The sequence below is a fragment of the Diadema setosum genome, chromosome 17 (genome assembly GCF_964275005.1).
Source record: "Diadema setosum chromosome 17, eeDiaSeto1, whole genome shotgun sequence".
In the NCBI taxonomy this organism is placed as follows: domain Eukaryota; kingdom Metazoa; phylum Echinodermata; class Echinoidea; order Diadematoida; family Diadematidae; genus Diadema; species Diadema setosum.
The window spans coordinates 22,929,037-22,949,990 of record NC_092701.1 but is presented as its reverse complement, the minus strand read 5'-3'; the positions used below and the strand labels follow the sequence as shown (position 1 = coordinate 22,949,990).

Genomic DNA, 20,954 nt, shown 5'->3' with positions numbered 1-20,954 from the left:
TAGTTACCTCTGAGAAAAAGTGAACACAGTACAAATGATACAACTCTCCAATTGAATTATATATTGATATATTTATGTAAATATGTACAAACATCATTACTCTTAGTACAAGGTATCTATACATTGCTGTATACGCCATATATTTAGCAAGTCTAATTTTGGGGGAATCAGGATCTTTCTGACAATTTCGCGAGTGGCGAAATTTGCGATCATGAAGTACAGCAGTTACAACCGACGGGGAAATTGTGCAGCTGCATCCATTCACACAGTCGGCACACCGAGATTTGGGCCTACTAAACTGAATCACCATGCACCTTGTGCACATAATGTGTACTGCCTGTATGACAGTCACATTCGTGTTGGTATCAGAGTTTATATTTTCGCGTGCTGTTGAATTTGCCCATAGCACCCGACTTGCGAACATAAAAGCCTTGTGAAATATATGGCATATCGTCACTGGGGTGACAAGACCTCGTATCTCAAAAATGTCAAATGTTCAGGAGAGCCAAAAAACATGGCGGCCAAAGCACTATACTGAATGGGATAGCCGTTCCTTTGACATGCTGTGGTGGCTTCATTTTTGGGGTAAGACAGCTGGGATTTGGACAGGACATCACTTAACCGATTATTTGACCACTAATGCAAAAAAGTCATTTTCACCAAAATTTGAGATACAAGGTCTTGTCACCCCAGCGACGATATACAGTAACGGTTCTCATTCTGTTACTCTTAGATTTAGCAGAAGAATAAAAGATGGGATTGGATTTCCGAATTTTCCTGCTGTATTGCATAGAAAGTTTATTTGGCTTTCAGAGCCTGGCGGCCGGAGGGGCTTTGAGCAAGAGCTCCTGTAATTCCAGCAGGTTGTCGGTGAGCGTGGCGGCAAACCGGTCCGAGTCCGTCTCGGGGCTGGTATTGTACGCTGTGATGGAGATGTTGAAGTGGTTGGGGTGGGGGTTGTAGCAGATGCCGTAGCCGTCCGGTACCACGGGTCCAAACAGCATCAGAAGGTCTTCCTTGCCCGGTACCTAGGGTGGACGCGACGGTTGACACAATCAGCATGGGTGATTGTTTTGTCATTTACTTTCAATACAACCTCAAGGTTATTAATACATAAGAATAACATAAGCTAGAGGTTGTTTTTTTTTCTACTAGATGCCTAGTGTACAATTACAAAGAGCAGCAAACCAGTGCTGTAGTATTTTATTGTCATCTGAATTCAACACGATGAAGAAGTGAGATTTGTACATCAAAACAAATACATTTGTATCACTATAGGTTTTACAAATCACTGTGAGGTACCACAGGTTTGAAAGCAACAACAACTTTGATTTTCTAAGTATAGCAAATCAAAGTAACAGAAAAAAACCCCAAACAAACAGCTTCTCCTTCATGTTTGTTGGTTTGCTCTTTTTTGCTAAGGACATTTTATTTTGGTCTCACCTGACTTGTGGACAGTCTGAAGTGGAAGCTGGACGTGAAGGCGGTGTCCATGAAGAGATCAGGGACGTTGAGACCCTTCTCGATGGCGGTCAGCTTCAGGCCGAGCAGGTGTCTGTCGATACCATCCCCATTGATGACCTGCACGGTGGGGAGCAGAGATAATGTCACACAGTCACATAGGGCGTTGATATGATGCAGTGGGTCATGCTGAAGTGGGCTGTGTAGGAGTGATTTGTGCTCTATATGTATTGAGGGCTGCAGATTGTGTAGGCTGTGTTACTCTGAGTCACACCATAGTCGACTGACATGAACAGGGCTTTATTGAGGGTAGCCATGTTGTAGTTGGAGTTCCATGTTGCAGGAAGTGATGTCACAGTGAACTGTGTTGTTGTCAGTTGTGTTGGAGTGGTCTATATTGTGGTGAGGTGTGTTATGGTGGATTTTCTTTCAGAGGGCTTTACTGTAGTTGGTCGCATCATGACGTGTTATGTTGCACGTGGAAGTGCATGTCACTTCAACTTACATCATTGCATTGGTAATCCAACAGCAGCAACCATGCAGTTGATTGCTTGGGGTTGCTGCAAATGGGATATTCACATCCTTTTGTGGCACAATTACGCTCTTGTATGTTTGTTGTTTTTGTGATAAATGACATGGAGCAAAGACCTCTACTTTAACATTCAGAGGGCACAGAAGGCTTTAGTTTAATTTTCTGCCTTGCTTCACACTATCAGAAAACTCACCACTGTGATACAAGAGTATTAACGTCTGTTACCCTATGACAGGACAAAATACCTGCATTCCTACAAGAAACAACGGGTACAATTTGTATCAAAAACTGAATCGCTTTTTGTGGTATTTTCAATTATCATTGAGTGTTTTAAAAGAAAACTGTACTGACATTTTCTAATTGTCTGATAATTCTAATCTACATTTTTTGATGCCTACTACTGGAAAGAGAGGATTGTAAAACCCAGGATAGGCCTGTAATGATTTTTTGAAAAAAAAATGAAAATGAGCAAGCCATGGAACGATCCACACAATTTGGCCTACGTCACAGGTGCTCTTGGTGCACAACTCCGACATTAGCAAGACGAACTACATAATGCCAATTTACTGATTAAATCTTACACGAAGTACTGCAAAAGCTGTTATCGAGTATAATTGCAATATGGAGCTATAATAAACATGTTAAACAATATCTATTAATCTTTAAAAGCAATCTCTTCAACAGCTTTTTATTTAGATAAAACTTGTGGGGAAATTCCAGATATGCAAAATGAAATTGGCATCGTTATCCGAACGTGCTGCCAATAGAAGACTGTGTGTAAGTAACGTTACGCATTGATGATCATGATCAAGCGATGGTTCGCCAGTTCAAACTATCTAACGTAGATGAGGGCTGAGTGAATCTAAATCCAAATGTAGATAGACTCTCTTCAACGGCACGCACGATTTACGCTTAGTGAGATGAAAACGGTACCCAGTACACATAGACTCTGAAATACTAGAACTAGGACTAGGACTACTGAGCAGTCAAGGAGTAGGTTCTACGTGGCAGTCCAAGTTTTGATGAGTAGGCCCTACACTCACTCACCGTCGACATTGCAGCTGTAGGCCCTATGTACACAGCGCTAATAAGGCACAGCGTAACGTTACATACCCCTGCTGCCAGAACTTGAAGAAAGTCCAGACGAAAGTCCAGACTCCAGATCTAGATCTGGACCCTTGTCCTGCAGGCACTGTTGTTCCTGTGCTGGATTTTTCAGGTAAGGTATCTGCTTTATGGATTTCCGATGTTTTGTAGTCGAGATAAATCTCATAGTGGTGTTATTTACACCAAGGACTAATGTTAGATCTAACAGTTTGTTTCAGTAGGCCTACTAGAACCCGTATCTCGGAAGAGTGGCCTGACCACGTAGATTCTAACACAGTGTCGCCGCTTCGCGATCCCAGTGCTGGTGTAGGTATAGTGCTAGCGTACTTCCGTATCCATGTAGATATCTCAAAATTCACCTTGCCAAATGGCACCAAACTCACAGGAAATACTTTATGATTCATATCCAACAGCTCACGTTAATTGGAAACAAATCACATGTCGGGAAGCGTAAGTGTAGATGTCGACTTTCCTGTCGGCGTCGCTAAAAATAATCTGCTCTACGACTAACACGAGTGATTGCGGCCAGGCCCTACCTACCTGCTGCGCATGCACAGACTGAAGTTAGCCATTTAATATCATGAGACAAATCTTTCAAGTAATCAGGGGCAATAAATAAATTTACAAATTATTTGTGGTAAGTTGAATGAAAAATGTAGTTCCTATATCACAAAAGTCGCAAAAATCATTACACTTTTGAGTTTAGTTCTCGCGTAAATTCCCCGTTCGCACGGTACTAGTCGGCTAACTTCAGTTCTAGATTGTGCATCTTGCGTTCGCCAAGATCTCTCGCGAAGAGTGAGTTTTTTTTGAGTGACGACTTGAAAGTCGACGTCAATATTGATACTTCTCGATTACTGATTTCGTTCAAATATAAGAGAATACTTTGAAATATGCTATGAAGTATATCCTGTAATTTTGGTGCGATTTGGTTTAGTGAAATTTGAGATATCTACATGGATAGAACAGTACACAAGCGCCACCTGCTAGCTAAATTAGGCCTAAGTGTCGTCTGCTACTCGATATAAATTAACGCACGCGTATGCGAGCACTTGTAATCAGTAATAGTGAGAGCACCTGTGACATCATAACATCCAGGCTCGTCAGCTCATTAGCATAATTCTCACCTAAAAAGTTCCATTTTTAACATTAAATTACGGACTTAATCGTTATGAAATTTTGATTCTGTTTGCACCGCTGGGTCTTTTAGAATTAAAAGAACAACACATAAAAAAATAAAAAACCGGTACAATGCCCTTTTAAAGGGGATGGCTAGTAACTGATCAGTGCGAATCAGTGGGAATGCTGGGGGATGATTGTTCCAATCCTTGTGGGATTCATTTAAGAGTACATTATATATCTATTGTTGTGTGAAAATTATTTGCTTCAGAATGGTCTCTATATTCCAAGTAATGTGCAGTTTAATGTTTCCAGGTTAGCATGCCTGTACAGTGACAGGGCAATCGTTAACGTTAAACTGCACATTACTTGAATATGTGAACATTCTGAAGCAAATAATTTTCACATAACAATAGATATATAATGTACTCTTAAATGAATCCCACAAGGACTGGAACAATCATCCCCCAGCATTCCCACTGATTCCCACTGATCAGTTACTAGCCATCCCCTTTAAGGTTACAGGAAGAAAAACAAAGGAGAATCTGTTCAGAACTATTCTTAATTCCACCACAGTGGTCAACGGAAATGATTTAAAGAGTGATACAGGAAGTGTATACGGCCATCATCTTGAATTAAAACATGCGCTGTTTAATTTTTTTAAATCAATTAAAAGAATTGCCCTACAATAAAAGAAATATGAGAGGGATTTTGCAACTGACAGCATTTGAGCACTGGCCCAGTCAGCCTGACTCACATCATTGGTGTATTGCTTGTGTGCCTCTATCGCCTTTCTGAAGAGCATGACCCGTTCACTGGGCTGCAGAAGAGAGGAGAGGAAAACAGGGACGAGACACGCAAATGATATCACATGTAGGATGCAAGGGCACAGTACATTACAATGCATCAGAAAAAAGAATTAGACGGATGCACCACAAATGATATCACATCTGTATGACGCAGAGGCAGAATATGGCCCAAATTCACTACAGTAATTCAGTTATTCTGATTTAATTAATTCAAATCATGTTAATGTTTAAAATAGAAGTCCAAAAACTAGAAGAAGCCGCATATTATGCAAACATACAGATATCAAAAACCATATTGCACTATTTTCAGTTGAGAGTCAAAAAGCAGTTAGACTATGCAAAGTTTATAGTATACCCCTTGTGCTCTAAAAAAGGAAGGTGCAAGATTCAAGATATGAGTCCGCTTAAAATTTTTGCTAAGGTGTGAAAAACACACTCTATTTGATGTGTTTCAATATATTTCCCCCTAAGCGCAGCAAAAAACTTCATCACTGAAAGGGAAACAGAGGCACACTTGAAATTGAAATAATGATCATATTCTGACCATTTACCGTTTAAGTGGAAAACTGAGCAAAGAAAATGGGATTCCATCGGGATATGAACCCGAGACCTCCGGATTGCTAGCCCGGTGCTCTACCGACTGAGCTATAGAAAGCCCTAGTTCAGTGTTCGTTCCAGAAAGCCTATGGAATCCCATTTTCAGATGGAATCCAATTTTCTTTGCGCAATTTTCCACTGATAAATAATATTCATTTCTGGTCAGTTTTTTCTGTTTTTGTTTGTTACATTTACCTTTTTGGCAGGATCAAGCATAGCACGAGCAAAGTTGTCTGAGTCGATGGAAGCGCTGCGTATCGTGTCGGTACGACCATACTTGTATTTCCGCAGTGATCCACTCTCATATGTGGCTGTCGAGTGTCCGTACAATCTGGAAATGGGATGCAGGATGCAAATGTCACAAGAATCGGTGAACACGTCTTATGATAGTTGCCTTAATGGAAGCAGATGGAACTACCAACTGTTCACAACATTGTCAAGTTTGGTTTGACACTGCTTACTTCAATAGAATCCATTTTGAACAACAGTCCAGCACATGTTTTCCTCAATCAGGATTTTGTGAGAAATTGTGTAAAGTCATGTTTTCTACACGAGACGGTAAAAAATTTGTCAAATACATCTAATTCTGTCCCTTGCCCCTGCAAAATCTATTTCTTATGTGGTGTTTTTAATGATCTGATGTCTGATATTTGCTGCCATTCCCTTCACTTTCCTTCAGACATGTCCAATCTTAGAAGAAATGAAGCGCTGAAATCATTTTTGGTACAACACTTGCATACAGAAAATACAATGCTACATCCGTGTGTTTTGTTGTTGCTGTTTTTTATTTCTATTCAAATTATAGGCCTACCTAAGACAGTCATTCAAACTAGCATTACTGATTAAAGTAACAGAATTGTGTTATTTGGTCACAATTAGTAAAAATATTTCCATTTCTAAGTCCTGGTTTTGCACAGTTAAAGTAAAAATCTTATTAAAGTTAATCATTGAAATACATAACATTTAATCATTTATTTTAATTAAATGCAGACACACACACACACACACACACACACACACACACAGGCATTCTCAAATCAACATCCCAAAGAGCTGGTCTAATTCCTTAAGGCAGTGAAGTCCACACTGCAATGACAATATGTAAAATGAGGTCACCTAGTCCAAGCTTACTTGAAAAACGTATACTGGATGGCAATTTGGAAGAAGGCATCAGGACTGAGGCGCTGGGACTTTGGGAAGTCCTTGCCAAAGCTGGAGAACTGGAAGCAGGTCACCTGCAGTTCATCATGAGCTCTGAAGATAACAGACAAAATGTGTTTAACAATTTGATGTATTGAATTCAAAAGGAGAGGGACACTACAGTATACAAATAATGAATGGTCAGGAGTGCAAAATCTTATTCCATTGCACGAGTAAAGATCATACAATACTTGTTCTATACAACGACTTGGACGCTAACAGATTGTGGTCTACACCAATTCTTGAATTTAGAGCTTTCTCCCTTGGTTGTGTGTCATGCATGCATCATTACTATCAGCATATTTTGTTCTTCTTTCCACCTTATGGTAATGTCAGTGATGAACAAAACTGAATCCACAAAACCACAGAAGCCAAAATACAAAATGCAATTGTTTCTCATTTTATAAGCCATGGCAAAATACAACCTTCACCTCAATAACCACTGGGAAGTACAATGTGTACGCAGGCTTAAGTGACCACTGCTCAGCCTCAAACAAGGATGTGGCTAGGAATATTGGGAAATGATACAATAATAACAACAAATTGTGATGACTTTTGATATCTACTGAAGGTACAACTTGTACCTGGTGATGATAGACAGAAGAGGAGACACTGTTTTGTGGGCTAAGCACTCACAGAGATGCCAACATTCAATGACTCAAGGAAAAATGTGATGACTGAAGTGTCATCCTCAGGCGATGGTCTTTACTTGCAAAAAGGCATTGCTGCAGACCTGGGAATGATTTCATGGATATACATCCATCCTTTGAAAGACCTAGCAGCATGGGGAGATGTGGGTGGTCCTATTGAATCAATCTCCATTCACTGCCCACCAGGGTACATTCCAAAATGACGAATAGCTCCCATATGCTCATAATTATGTGCATTGAAGCGTACACTCATATGTAATGGTCACCTCCAGACAAGATTCTTTGGCTGTGTGTGTACTTACATAGGGATCAATGTTAAATCTGTACCCAACCTGGTACGGGGATACTTATATCCATGGACCTAATATACATGAACTGTTTACGGCAGTCTTTCTTTGATGTAATCATCGTCACCAACACATGATTATGTGCATCTTAATGAGTACATTCAGGTGTCTGGACAATGAACGATTGTGTGATCAAGTATCGTCACTAACAAAAGAATCGTTTCCCTCATTTCAGTCTTGTTTCGCTGATGTGCCTTTTTCAGATGGAAATGTCTTTGAATAAATACAGATGATGAGGAGCAGCAAAACCTGAGATCATGACAAATTTTGTGTCAAAAGATGGGTACTTGCTGATTTGCACATTTTCGCACACGCATAAGACATTGCCTAATGGCAAGATATACCTGTTCTCTACCATTACTGTCCCTTCTTGCTCTGGAATGAGCTGCTGAAAAGTGAAATAATGAGATCACAAATGACAATCATTCTGCCGAATTGTTAGCTTTCTTTTAAAAACTGCCTGCTTCTCCCAAGCGAAATTGTTTAGGGGGCATGATTTCCTAACATACACCACAACTGCACATTCACTTTACTTGATTTTTGTGAGTTATTTTCTTCTGCGCACATAGTTTTAGATCTCTCGAATCTCTGTCTTGTTCTTCTCCCGGCTTGCTGGCAGCGACGATGACGGGATCAAAGCAGTGAAGCATGTTAAAAATGTCGTTGTGGCGCTTTTGAGATGTATAGGTGCATGAATTAATTAACGATACGATGAATGTCCTTGTATATTAGGTCCATGATATATCCAAGCCAGGGCAGCCTTCATGGTATCCCCAAGTTACCGGGTCTTTGTTTATCTCACAAAATGGAGCTCTGATTTTCTCCCACTCCCAACCCTATCCCATTATCTCTTGACATTCAATCATTGTCATGAGATCATTGATTTGGGTAAGAAACATGGCGACACTCACATGTCAATGTTCTGCTTGGCCTCGTCGATGGTGTCGAGGATCTCGGGGTCGATGTTGAACTCCAGCCGCTCGGGTCTCGTCACACCAGGCGTCGATTCACCAATCCCCTCAACAATGTTGTTCCTGTTGCAAGAGGGAAAAAAAATGAAAAATTGGGGGAAAATTATTGATGCTGTTAGAATGACTGACATAACAGTTTTGTGCATATCAATGCTACCTCATAGTTTGGCTGGCTCTTTATTTTCTTTTTCCTTTTTTTTTTTTTGGTAATAATTGTGATACAGCTTTTTTACATCCCTATTTGACTGCAGAAAGCACACCGCACCACTCATACCAAACCATACTGTAAAAGTGGAAATTTTCGTGTAAATAATTTTTTGGCATCAGCTTGGTAAAAGGAATTTTCGCCTGTTTTTATTTTGGGGCTAGTTTCATGCTGCGCAAAATGCGCATACCATGAAAACTTCCACATGTACAGCATTATACCATGTACATTATTGCCACTTTAGAGGAATTTCTCTTTGCAATGTTGTGAAAAGGTCAGCAAAATGTCAGGGTTGAATGTGAACTACACATTATATAGACTCACATTACTGTGTGAACACATTGTATAAACTTTTGGTCATTAATTACCACATGATTTTTTTAAAGGAATTGGCCATTAATTACCCAGAATTACAATTATTGTAATTCTGGGTAATTAATGGCCTATTCCTTTAAAAAAATCATGTGGTAATTAATGACCAAAAGTTTAAACCTTCATAACCTTTTTTTTTTTTTTTTTTTTTTGGGGGGGGGGGGAGATTTTCTATCTACAGCCAGTCTACCACATCATACACTCCATTGAATGAATAAAAGCATTATACACGTCATAAATGAATGAGCAGAAAAGACTGGTGAAAGAGACTACTCACATGTACTTCAGACTGTGATCAACGAGGGCAACTATTGGTGGTCCCTCTGCTGTACAGTGCTCGTATGTCATTCCCATGTAGCCAGACCTTCCCACCCAGAACTGTGGTACATGATGGAGATAGATATATATATACAGACAGACAGATATAGAGATTGAAAGATAAATGAATATGAATAGATGTATTGATAGAAAGATAGATAGATAAATAGAAAGACAGAAATGCAGATAGACAGATAAAGCAACACAGAGGCAAACAGACAGCAAGAGATAACAGACATACAGGCAAACAGACAAGAGAGACAGACAGATAGACAGACAAAGAAAGAGAAATAGAGTTTGAACACACTTTTATATGACAAGGAACTAATAATTATGTTTCATAGTGATATTACTTGGTTCTTACTCTTGACTTGTTTTTTGATTGGACTAAAAGTAACAGAAGACCGTGCCCAGCACTCACAAGACCATGGACATTTAAACTGGGGGGAGAGGGGAGAGATCATCGATTTAGCATTAATTAATCAATAAACATAAAGGATAATTGCTATGTCTGGATTTGTCTTCTTTTTGAGCTTAGTTGCAAGCTGATATCTGAACACAGAGACCCTATCCCAAAGAACCTTGAGGGCAAGGAAGCTTTATATCATAATTGTTTAAAATTAATAACCGCGGTGGTCCACTGCCATGCAATATGGATCACACATACCCACACACTAGTTGTGCTAACTGTAAACGCCTCACCTGCAGCGTTTTGTCGAACCACCTGTTGCCACTGCTGATGTGGCTGCCACCACCGTACAATGACTGGCGCCCTCTACAGGACAGCGCATTGACGTCCACACCTGGCTTGTCGTCCTGGTCAAGGGAAACAAGGAACAGGCTACGCTTGATCTTCTCAAAGCTGGCCTTGTTGATTCGATCTGAACATGTGTAACAATGAAAAACAAAGGTAATGCGCTCTTTCTATTTTCAACAACCACTGCTCATTTTGATGACACATGGTATACATAAAAGCCACTTCATGGTATGTGTCCCTGATTTACACCAATAAACCACAAATGCATAAATTTTTCGCGGTACATTAATTTTCGTGTACCATCATGCTACTTCTGGCAGGCACGAAGTCTAAAACCTGCAAAAATATCTTCACAATTTCCTTTGTACATTTTGGATGGGTAGACAATTGCACAGCACGAATTCAAGAACCTGCAAATATGTTTTAGAGCCACTCAACGCAGAAAATTAATCATGCGAAAGTACTGACATTAACAGTATAGGATTTCTTTTTAAAGTACGGCAAACAACTCACAAACAAACAATGAAACATCTATTTCAAGTTATGAAACCATGAGCACTTGAGTATCGAATAAAAACAAGTTATATATGTGATATAAAAACTTTGACAATATTCAAATATCAATTCGTGTGAATGACTGTCATAGCATTATTTCATCTGCATGATAAATGAATCTCATGACTATCTAGACTCAATGCAAGGGGTGTGTTGGAACAATTACAAGAAAAAAAAAAGACAGGAAAAAGCTTAAAATGTGACTGTAAGGCATACCTTTCTTCATCTTCTTGTAGATTTTGCCCCATGTGTTTCGGTGTTCTGACGTCAGGATACCAACAGGGACGGCAGGAATAGGCGTGGCATCCACTATGTGCTTGAGTCCAGCGTACAGATCGCTAAGACTGTGTGGCTTGCCATCCGCCCTTAGCACATCAAGGGTGTACAGCTGAGAGAGAACAAAGTAGTATATTATCACTTCACTGAAGTTAATCAAATAACAACAAAAAACAACATTGAAAGATGTAGCAACACAATAGAGATAACAATATCATTACAGCAATGTAATGTTACAGCAAATGAACATGCAGGGCAGATGAGAATTAGACATAGAATAGACATAAAGACATTTCGTCGCTGGGGTAACAAGACCTTGAATCTCAAATTTTGGTGAAAATTACTTCTTCGTAATGATCATATTATCAGTTAAGTGATGTCCTGACCACATCATAGCTGTCTAACCCCAAAAATGAAGCCACCATGACACGAAAAGTGTTTTGGTTGCTACACATTTTTGCTCTCCTGAACATTTGACATTTTGTTCATATGACGTCTTGTTGCTTCAGCGACGAAATGGCATGTCACCGACTAATGTACATAAACCTTGTACTGCCACCCATAATATATCAATTTACCTCTTCCCAAATTCATGTGTTTCATCCTAGCCAATCACAAGATGACTGTCCACCCACCTGATTGTTGTACATCACCACGATGTGCTTGGGTGCATCAGCCATGTTGGGTGGATACGTCACCACCCCGTCGATCTTGGGTCCCGGTACTCTGCACGAGGCCAGGATCTTGTAGTACTGGTCCATGCAAAGGGGCTGGCCTCCCATCTTGTCGACTGGCACCGATTGCCTGAGGTTAAAGGGCAAAGGTGAAAGGTCACCCCAACATATTTTCTGATAATGTGTTGTTTTGAACTGTAGATACCATTACAATATGTCTACATAGAATTTGCATCACAGTGTACAAATGGATATTCATTGAAAATATTTAAATATATAAACATGCAGATCCCACAATTAATCTAATTGGCTTACTTGGCAATCTCACTAGCTGCACAATGTAAATATCACACCAGAAGTCATCGCACAAATGTTCTACATGCATGCTCACATGACAGGAAGTCAAGAAATGTCAATCAAATCTTTTGTCATGAATATGCTTTTGTGCAGAGTGGGTGTGGCCTGTTCAGCCCACGTTGAATCACAAGATGCATCGAGCCTGGATGACACCAATATTTTCCTCCCTTCCATTATACTTTGCTTGGCAAAGGGTCAGCTTTCGGAGTCAAAATCAATTGAGATTTCACAGACAAATTGTAATGAGCTTGATCTTTGAGGAGACTTTTACCCACAATGCACTGCAAGAAATGATTTGATTTTAAGAAAATTCAGTAGTACGGCATATAACACATGGATAAAGGGCAGACTGGCAGCACACACTCACGTGTCGATCATGTACTTGAAGTCCATAATGCCAGTGATGAGTTTGGCAGCCTGTTGCAATTGACCTTCTTGACTTCCGACCACTGAACTCTCCGATCTGGGGAAGATGACACCTGGTGACACGTTGACCACGACCGGTGACCGGAATTCCAGGTAGGCCACTCTTAGCCACCAGTCTGACAGCTGCAATAGATTGGTGTGACACAGACACTCGTTACAAGCTACTGGCCTCAAGAAATATTGAAATTTGCATTAATCATGACATACCAGCCAATTCACACTGAAACTGATGTAGAGCAACAAAAATCATGCAAAAACATGGCAGTTTTTGCTCATTTTTCTACTAATAAAATAGTCAATTTGTACATATATTTGGTAGTCTTGTAGTCGACTATTAACAACAATGTTTCTCCTGAAACAATATTCTTTATGACTGCTGTAAATAAACATAGGAACGGATGTCAACATTAATTCTTTTTTCCTTAAATCCATAAAGTAATGTATATCTTTTCGTAGTGGTATTTCTCGGACAAGCTCAAACTCACCCAATTTTCAAATTTTTTCGATCTGTTGATTAATCCCATCTGGAGCTCCTGCCCAATGCCTCCTGGTCTTCCAAAGTCATCTACAATCTGCAAACAAATCAGCATTTGTGACATGAGGGTAAGATTCAAGCCATTTTCTCCTTCCAATCCTTAAAGGTGCACGGTCCCGGTGTTTTAGTCAAATGCGTACACGGGCGCACGGCGCAAGTTTCCTATAGAGACCTACGCTATCAACTCCTCTTTAGCGCTTACGCTTTGGCCCACTTCCCCGAGTCCGAAGAAGTCCGATCCACTGTAGTCAGTGGTCCGATCACAGTTCGGCTCATGATTCGGCTGAGGGGGATGACAGCTTTAGCAAACTTCTTTTGTGATGTCATAATAACAAGCACATATGCATGCACCCTGGCATTACGACTGCGCGATGCGCAGAGAAGACAACAAAGGCAATGTTACTAAGCAACACCTACGCACTTTACTCTTGATGACAGCTCAACTTCGGTAATCTTTGTATCAATGCTAACGATGATCGGCAGTATCATCAACAGCGCCCTCTACACTACCGTGACCATGCCCCTTTAACCCGTTGAGGACGAGTCCCGAGCATACTCAGGCAGGTGTCTGTGGGAAATGCGTGTTGTAGCAAAATCAAACCATCCTCAATGGGTGAACATCACACACTACTAGGAAATTATGAGTGGTCCTTAACCTGACTTTTTGTATTTTCTCATTGTTATGAATGCTTAGATCAAATCAACAAAGGCAGTTATTATGCTTGCATATATGGGGGGGGGGGGACATGGGTGTATGCAAGGCAAGGGGGGGTTGTGAGGGTCATACGACCCCCCCCAAAAAAAAAAAAAAAAAATTCAGAAGGTCCACATTTTTGCAAAATACAATTTTTTCTGAGGGCCTTTCCACAATGACCTAAATGAAAAAAACATTAACCAGGTACCAGCAAAGAGTCAAAAAACCTTCATCAATTGCATGACTTAATTCTAACCCAATTCCAGCCATTCTGACACTGAGTCTGCCATCCGCTTCAAGCCGCGCTGTAATCGATCTTTTGTCGAATTTCATTGCAAAAAGGTCCAAGAAATTGTGATCACAACCCCCCCCCCCCCCCCCGAAAAAAATCCTGGATACACCACTGGGGGAGTTCAGATCATGTTCTCTGGTGTATTTTACTCATGTAGCCTCATTTTTTACATTCGAATATAAAACCAGCCCGACAGCTTTTTCAGTGTCAAAGACACAACAAGGTCAAATTTTCCCTGCTGCTCTGGTTGTAATTCTAACAGACGCGTGATTTCCTGAAGCACACATCATAGCACAACGTCACAAGTACATGTAGCCTTGTACTCTATCAACAGGTCACTGATGGTATAAATGCAAAGCTCATTGTGATATCAAGAAACTATTACTACAAAAGTTTCATTAATAACAGAATAACCACTTAAAAATATGATAACTACGTGTGATAGTATTTAAAAAAAAAAAATTCATCCAAAAGACTCAAGAGTTTATTGTCAAAACATTACCTTTTCCTTTTGTATGGAATTCCATGCAGTATATGTTTGAATAACTTTCATGCATGATGATGATATATCACATGAGACATGCCAGTCTATTCACTGACTGACTGAGTATGATTTTCCCTTCAATGCAGTTTATGCCTTCTCATGTGTTGCAAATTCATCACTAACTTTTTGTGGGTTGTGTATGCTGATGTGTATGTGCACACACATGCAAGCATGCACTAGTGGGTACTGGTATTCTTCTCATATAAGAGTAAGTAATATACTATGTATATACATAATGTACACTTATACTGTCCTTATCACAACCATGCAATGATTGGTACATGTATTAAAAAAAAAAAATAAAAAATTCTACCAGTACCACCTGAAAGAAATATTGAGGATTTTGAGCACGGAGTTCTACCTTCTTTAGGAGAAAAAAAAAAATGTAAAAAAAAAAAAGAAGGTATAGTCCTGTATTATGCCCATATAATATATGTACAATGCTGATAGACATCGATTATATACAAATTGTTCATTCGTAACACATGTTTTCTTGATGCAGCGCATGAAGAGGGACTTGTACAGTGTGCTATTTTGATCTTCGGATCAAAGTACAAGTGTGTGTGTGCGTGTATAGTGTCTTTTTCTTCTCATTTTGTGTTCAGAACAACTCTGTCAGCGATTCATAAGAGAAATCCTAATGTACAGATGTGTAGAAAGTACACTGCAGGTACTCTGCTCTGTATGCTACCACATGCAGTCATCAATATTTACAGTACAGCACAAAAGTTATTAGGATTGAGTATTTGTTTTGGATATCTCAGCCATTTCAAAACCAATTTTCATCAAACAAACTGTGAATTCCTATTAGAATTATATGCTCTTTTACATTTCATGGGAGATTTCTCATTATCTCAACAACAACAAAAAAATCATCCATCTAAAAACATTGGAAACCTGTAGCCCCATCTCAGCCAAAACTGTACCACATCCCTTTAAAGTAAAGCGCCAAGGCACAGAAAGAGTTAAAGTACACTCTGCCCTGGCACAGATTCCATTGTTGATATCAAAATAAACAGCAATGGACTCTTCACAGGTATCAAAGTTCTGGCTGGTACCATGAGGAAAAGGACTGTTGAGAATAGGTTCTTCACCGAGTACTGTTATCTGAAGTGTGCTCCTGATTGAGAGAAGTGGCTGTCACACAATCATTATCAACCACAAGATCCAAAGGGGGGGGGGGGGGGGGAGGTGTTATATCAAGAATGGAGTCATAAAGGGGCCAAGCCAAAGTTTGGTATGAACTTGTTTCGTTTTGTATCGTTTTGTTTTGTTTTTCAATATGTACCAGTAATCATTGTCATGCATGATAAAGCATTGCCTGTATTAAAGCAAATATGCTAATTTAATCATTTTACTATTGTAAATAATGCTAAATTTGAGGCTCTTATGAGCTTTGATAAGGAATAATGCAATTCTGTCTCATACACTGTCTCTGATTCTAGTCAAACTTTTTGTTTTACAAACTCATACACCCCTGTTGTTGTTGTCCTTGTTGCCATCCTTCATTCAAAACATCTTTAATTTGAACATTAATTCCTCCTCTATGGTATCTTCAACCAGCACATCACTGCTTTGCAATCAAACAATGGAAACCATACTCATAAAAACAATTTTGTCTTCAGTCTAATTTAGCATGCAATGTTCGAGTAACTTTCAATACTTTTTTAGATCTGTTCTTGAATAAGACACATCATGATATTCGCATAGTATAATCAGTTGAAAAGCTACATGTGTACAACAACGCACACCTGCACCAGAAGTATTGTAGACTCCACAATCGAAGTATGCCAAATATAGTGCCACGACAGCAAATATCTTGCAGCTATTGTTGATCCCACAAATTGAATGATGAAAATACACCCTGAAAACATATTTCCCCACAATACAGCCCTCACACTCACATGATATGTTATACTTAACTTCAAATTCTGTTACATACCGTACCAAGGAAGTTTATGGAAATCTTACCAAAACTAAAAGGGCTATCCCTTTTCCTCACCAGTACCAGGAACATGAAATATTTCAAGGTACTGTGGTCCTACTTAACTGATCTTTTCTCATTTTCTTTTGAAACACTTTCTCCTGATAGGTGTCAAGGCCCACGGTGACTCTTACAGTGATCTCTATACACCACAATGTGCACTCCTTTGCAGAGATGCACTCAGCAAAGAACTGTGAATCACGATAAGATATCATCATGAAAAATCGTACCTTTTTTGTCGTCTCGTAGTCCTCTGGACTAAGAAGGGGCTTGCAGGTCATGAGGTACTTGTAGAGGGTCTGCTGGAGGGGCGGGACGGGGAGACGGGCCAGCGAGTCCTGGTGGGCAAACATCCTCCCTGCGTGCACGTTGCCCCTCGCCAGGCGCCCCGGCACGGGTGCACCATCTTTACTAGTGATTCCCATCACTTGCCTCAACTGTGGAGGAGAAAAAAAAAAAGTTAAGTCGTTTTCATGCAATTCACTCCAATTCAATCATTTTCAAAGTGTAAAACAGAATTTAAGAAAATGTCCAAAACTGCAAATATAATACAGTAAAATTACATCTGTGAGAATGAGAATGCCTTAAAGGTGGAAAAAGAAAATGAGTGGAAAGAGCCAATATCCTTTGCATTTCAACTTCTTTCATATTATGACTTGTGAGCAGGAAGAAAACTAAACATGCATGTCAAAGGCCGCCAGCCATACAAGCAGCACCATACAAGTGCCTTCCTAGTAACCCTGGTGGATTTTGCCTCTGTAGTCCGTTGGGGAAGCAAAGACATTTGCAACCAATAAAAAAGGGGATACATGTAAGATTATCCTTTCATTCAAGATTTACAATGAGAATTCCCATATCTTGATTACAATAACCAGTTATATTCCATTCTCAATATAGTCTCTGTGAAGCATTAAAGATAATCTACATGTCTGCACAATATGTAGAAATACCATTAACAACTTCCCATATTTTGATAAAATACCTTTTGTGGACTACCAAACAGATCTACATAATATCACTTGTGTGTAGGGGAAACATTTGAGAATGACTGCCAAGTACATGTACATGGTATGTGTATGCTGTTACTTTTTATCAGTTCTGTCTTTTTATTTAAAAAAAAGAAAAGAAAAGAGATCCAAACTGATCACAAGAAGAAAGCCTTGTCCAAAAGAAATCAAACTCTTCAGTTGATATATAGCAAACATTATGCTGAAGTAAATAATGAAGGTTATCTGTTGACTTTTCTGTAACACTCTGAAAATGCATTGAATTCCATAGCTATTTTCAGACTGAAAAGAGAGATGAATTTGAAGATGACTGCTTCCACTTTAAAATAATTTATTGGCATTCAACACTGCACTGATCTCATCTTGCATAGATTACTAAGTACATTGGCAATGACATTACAATGTTTTACAGAAAACAATCAAATAACTATGGCGTGTGAATCAAAATCAAACACAAGCAGATTCAGTGCCACCATCTCTTATGTGCCTTACTGAGAAGCCAGCCCTCAACTGTCATTCTTCTGTGACAGCTTACTTCAGACTACCCTCAAAAGTGATTACACATCACATGAATTGCCTATTGAAGTGAGTCTGTTCCTGATGTTACGCAATAATTGAAATGCTCGTACATTCTGATACAGTCTATATACAATGTATGAGTTCCAATTCATGTCACGGCTGTTGATATCACTGCTACATCACTGCTATAGGGCTACTAAACTCACTAACCCCTTTGCCTAATTAAGGACTGTCATACAAGGAAACTACATACATAAGCACTTGTATGTGGTGATACATGTAGTATAATTCCCATGAAGGCAAGTTAGAGAAATATTTTTATAATGCCTTTAAAGGGATCGTATGGTTTTGGTTGAGACCTAATTTCAGGTTTCTAACATTTTTGGGTGAGATAATGAGAAACCTCTTATGAAATATGAAAGAGCATACATACATAATTCCATGAGGAATTCAATGTTTATTTGACGAAAATTGGTTTTAAATGGCTGAGATAGAGCGATTAGAACTAATAAAGTGTGGGACCCACATTTTATTACGATCGCTTTGTTTTACTTTGTTTTTGGATGTTTCAGTCATTCCAAACCCAATTTTCATCAAATAAACTTTGAATTCATCTTAAAATGGTATGCTCTGTACCATTTCATAAGTGTTTTCTTGGTATCTCACAAAAACTTAAAAGTCCAATTCTCATCAATACTTAACCATCCCTTTAACTATATTACAAGCACACACACACACATGCACACACACACACACACATTTACAGTGTACATGATATGAATAATATTGTACATCTGATGTGCGATACATGTACCACATCGCCAAAGTACAGTTTTATTTCAGTAGCATGAGGGTCAACTATGCATTTTGAGTATGAATAGGCTAGAGTAGTGCATAAAAGAGCATGCACCATTTGTAACAAATAAATGAAGTGTATACATAACAATATTTTTTTTTTGTATACTTCCCCCATGCAAGAATCCCATAGTATAGTTCATAACCATGATTGAACCACTGTACATTTTGTAAAATGGAATAAATATCATGTGGTACCAACTGACCAATCACAAATCTTGTTATAAATGCACTATAAAATTGTTGTACATGTACATTGTATATGAGATGACAATGTACATGTACTATCCAATGTTTTGGTGAACTCTACTATAAAGCACTGTATTACATGTAGTTCAAATACCAAACCACATGGTATGGAACTTTCCAATCAAATCACAGATGTATCAAAAGAAGGAAATCCTACTGATATTCATACACCAAAGGATTTTTACACCCTACAAGTGTATATAGTAAAACACAAGCACTCTCTAAACACCATAGATACACTGAATAATAAAAGACATAACAGACACCATGATACTCACAGGAAGAATTTACAGGTAGACCAACATGCATGAAAAGAGAAGGACCACTGGCTAGTAGTAGATACCAGCAACCATGTAAACTAGAGATTGTAATTTGTCATCACTGACAAATTAAGGTGATCCGATTTTTTTTTATCAATGATTCGAGTCCTGATAGTGCAAAGTCTCAGCTACAACATATTAAAATCTGAGAGAAATTCACCGAAGCATAAGTAAGATAGTGCTCGATAAAGAGAGTCATGTCAATTTTCACATCTAAAAAATTCCCTTCCATAGAGATAATACGTCATAGCGAAGACAGAAAAAGAAGTACATATGACCTTTGACCCCACTTTGCACAGACAGGATGGCATCTGAGCAAAGAGTGGTTATTTTATGAAATGATCCATGTAACATGGTCTTTACGTGTGCAAAATATGGGGAAGATAGGATATGTATTCACCAAGATACAGGATGAAACATCTATGACCTTTGACCCTAATTTACATACCCAAGATGGCGTCAGATCAAGTAGTTGTTATTTTATGAAATAATGTACGTGACATGAACTAAACATGTGCAAAATATGGTGGTGATAGGGTATGTTTTTCTTGAGTTATTGCAAAGAAAGTAGCAGAAAGAAAGAAATATTTCAATACATCGCAGATAAGCTTCAATTTCAACCAAGTTTTTGGACGTGATGCCGACTCCGTATGAAAAAACGAAGGGCACAATCACGATAGCCCTATGTCTCAGCTACAACATATTAAAATCTGGGAGAAATTCACCGAAGCATAAGTGAGCTAGTGCTTGATAAAGATAGTCATGTCAATTTTCATTTACATAAAAATTGCACTCCCATAGAGATTACACGTAAACTGGTCAAATTTGACAAGGTTACATTCAATCCATTTTTTCGAGGTGATGTCGTCATGTAATCAAAATTGTGTAATTTCATTTATGAAAGAGCATTTCATAAGCTACAACATATTGAAATTTGGGTGAAAATTGGCAAAGGATAAGTGAGATACGCTCGAGTACACTTGAAATTTGATGACGTCATTTTGAAAATTTACTTTTTTTATTTTATTAAGAAATTCGATATCTTTTAATCATTTTGTCAGCATAGCCAACCCATGAAATGACATGTACAACTCATCATCTTTCAGAATGTGTCAAGAAAATGGGGGGTCACCGTCCATCCTTACGAGTAAAATCGGATTTAAAATTGGCGGTTTTTTGGCATAGTTGCACTGTGTATCCCCATTGACGCACGCGCGGAATT

The 20,954-nt window shown here is 38.9% G+C and overlaps 1 protein-coding gene across 1 annotated transcript in view; it reads right to left on the bottom strand.

The window, feature by feature from the left end:
• Nucleotides 1–726: 726 nt before the first annotated feature.
• The window catches only part of LOC140240827 (carnitine O-acetyltransferase-like), a 35,374-nt gene continuing 15,146 nt past the window's right edge, over nucleotides 727–20,954 (bottom strand). Inside the window, exons 2-14 of the mRNA XM_072320597.1 lie at nucleotides 17,013–17,219; nucleotides 13,219–13,305; nucleotides 12,675–12,856; nucleotides 11,912–12,080; nucleotides 11,217–11,388; nucleotides 10,391–10,569; nucleotides 9,648–9,748; nucleotides 8,734–8,856; nucleotides 6,757–6,879; nucleotides 5,821–5,956; nucleotides 4,977–5,039; nucleotides 1,444–1,581; nucleotides 727–1,028 (exon numbers count right to left, since the gene is read on the bottom strand). Of these exons, the coding sequence (XP_072176698.1) occupies nucleotides 810–1,028; nucleotides 1,444–1,581; nucleotides 4,977–5,039; nucleotides 5,821–5,956; nucleotides 6,757–6,879; nucleotides 8,734–8,856; nucleotides 9,648–9,748; nucleotides 10,391–10,569; nucleotides 11,217–11,388; nucleotides 11,912–12,080; nucleotides 12,675–12,856; nucleotides 13,219–13,305; nucleotides 17,013–17,219 (1,899 nt within the window). The 3' untranslated portion in view covers nucleotides 727–809. The remainder of the gene's footprint in view (nucleotides 1,029–1,443; nucleotides 1,582–4,976; nucleotides 5,040–5,820; nucleotides 5,957–6,756; nucleotides 6,880–8,733; nucleotides 8,857–9,647; nucleotides 9,749–10,390; nucleotides 10,570–11,216; nucleotides 11,389–11,911; nucleotides 12,081–12,674; nucleotides 12,857–13,218; nucleotides 13,306–17,012; nucleotides 17,220–20,954) is intronic.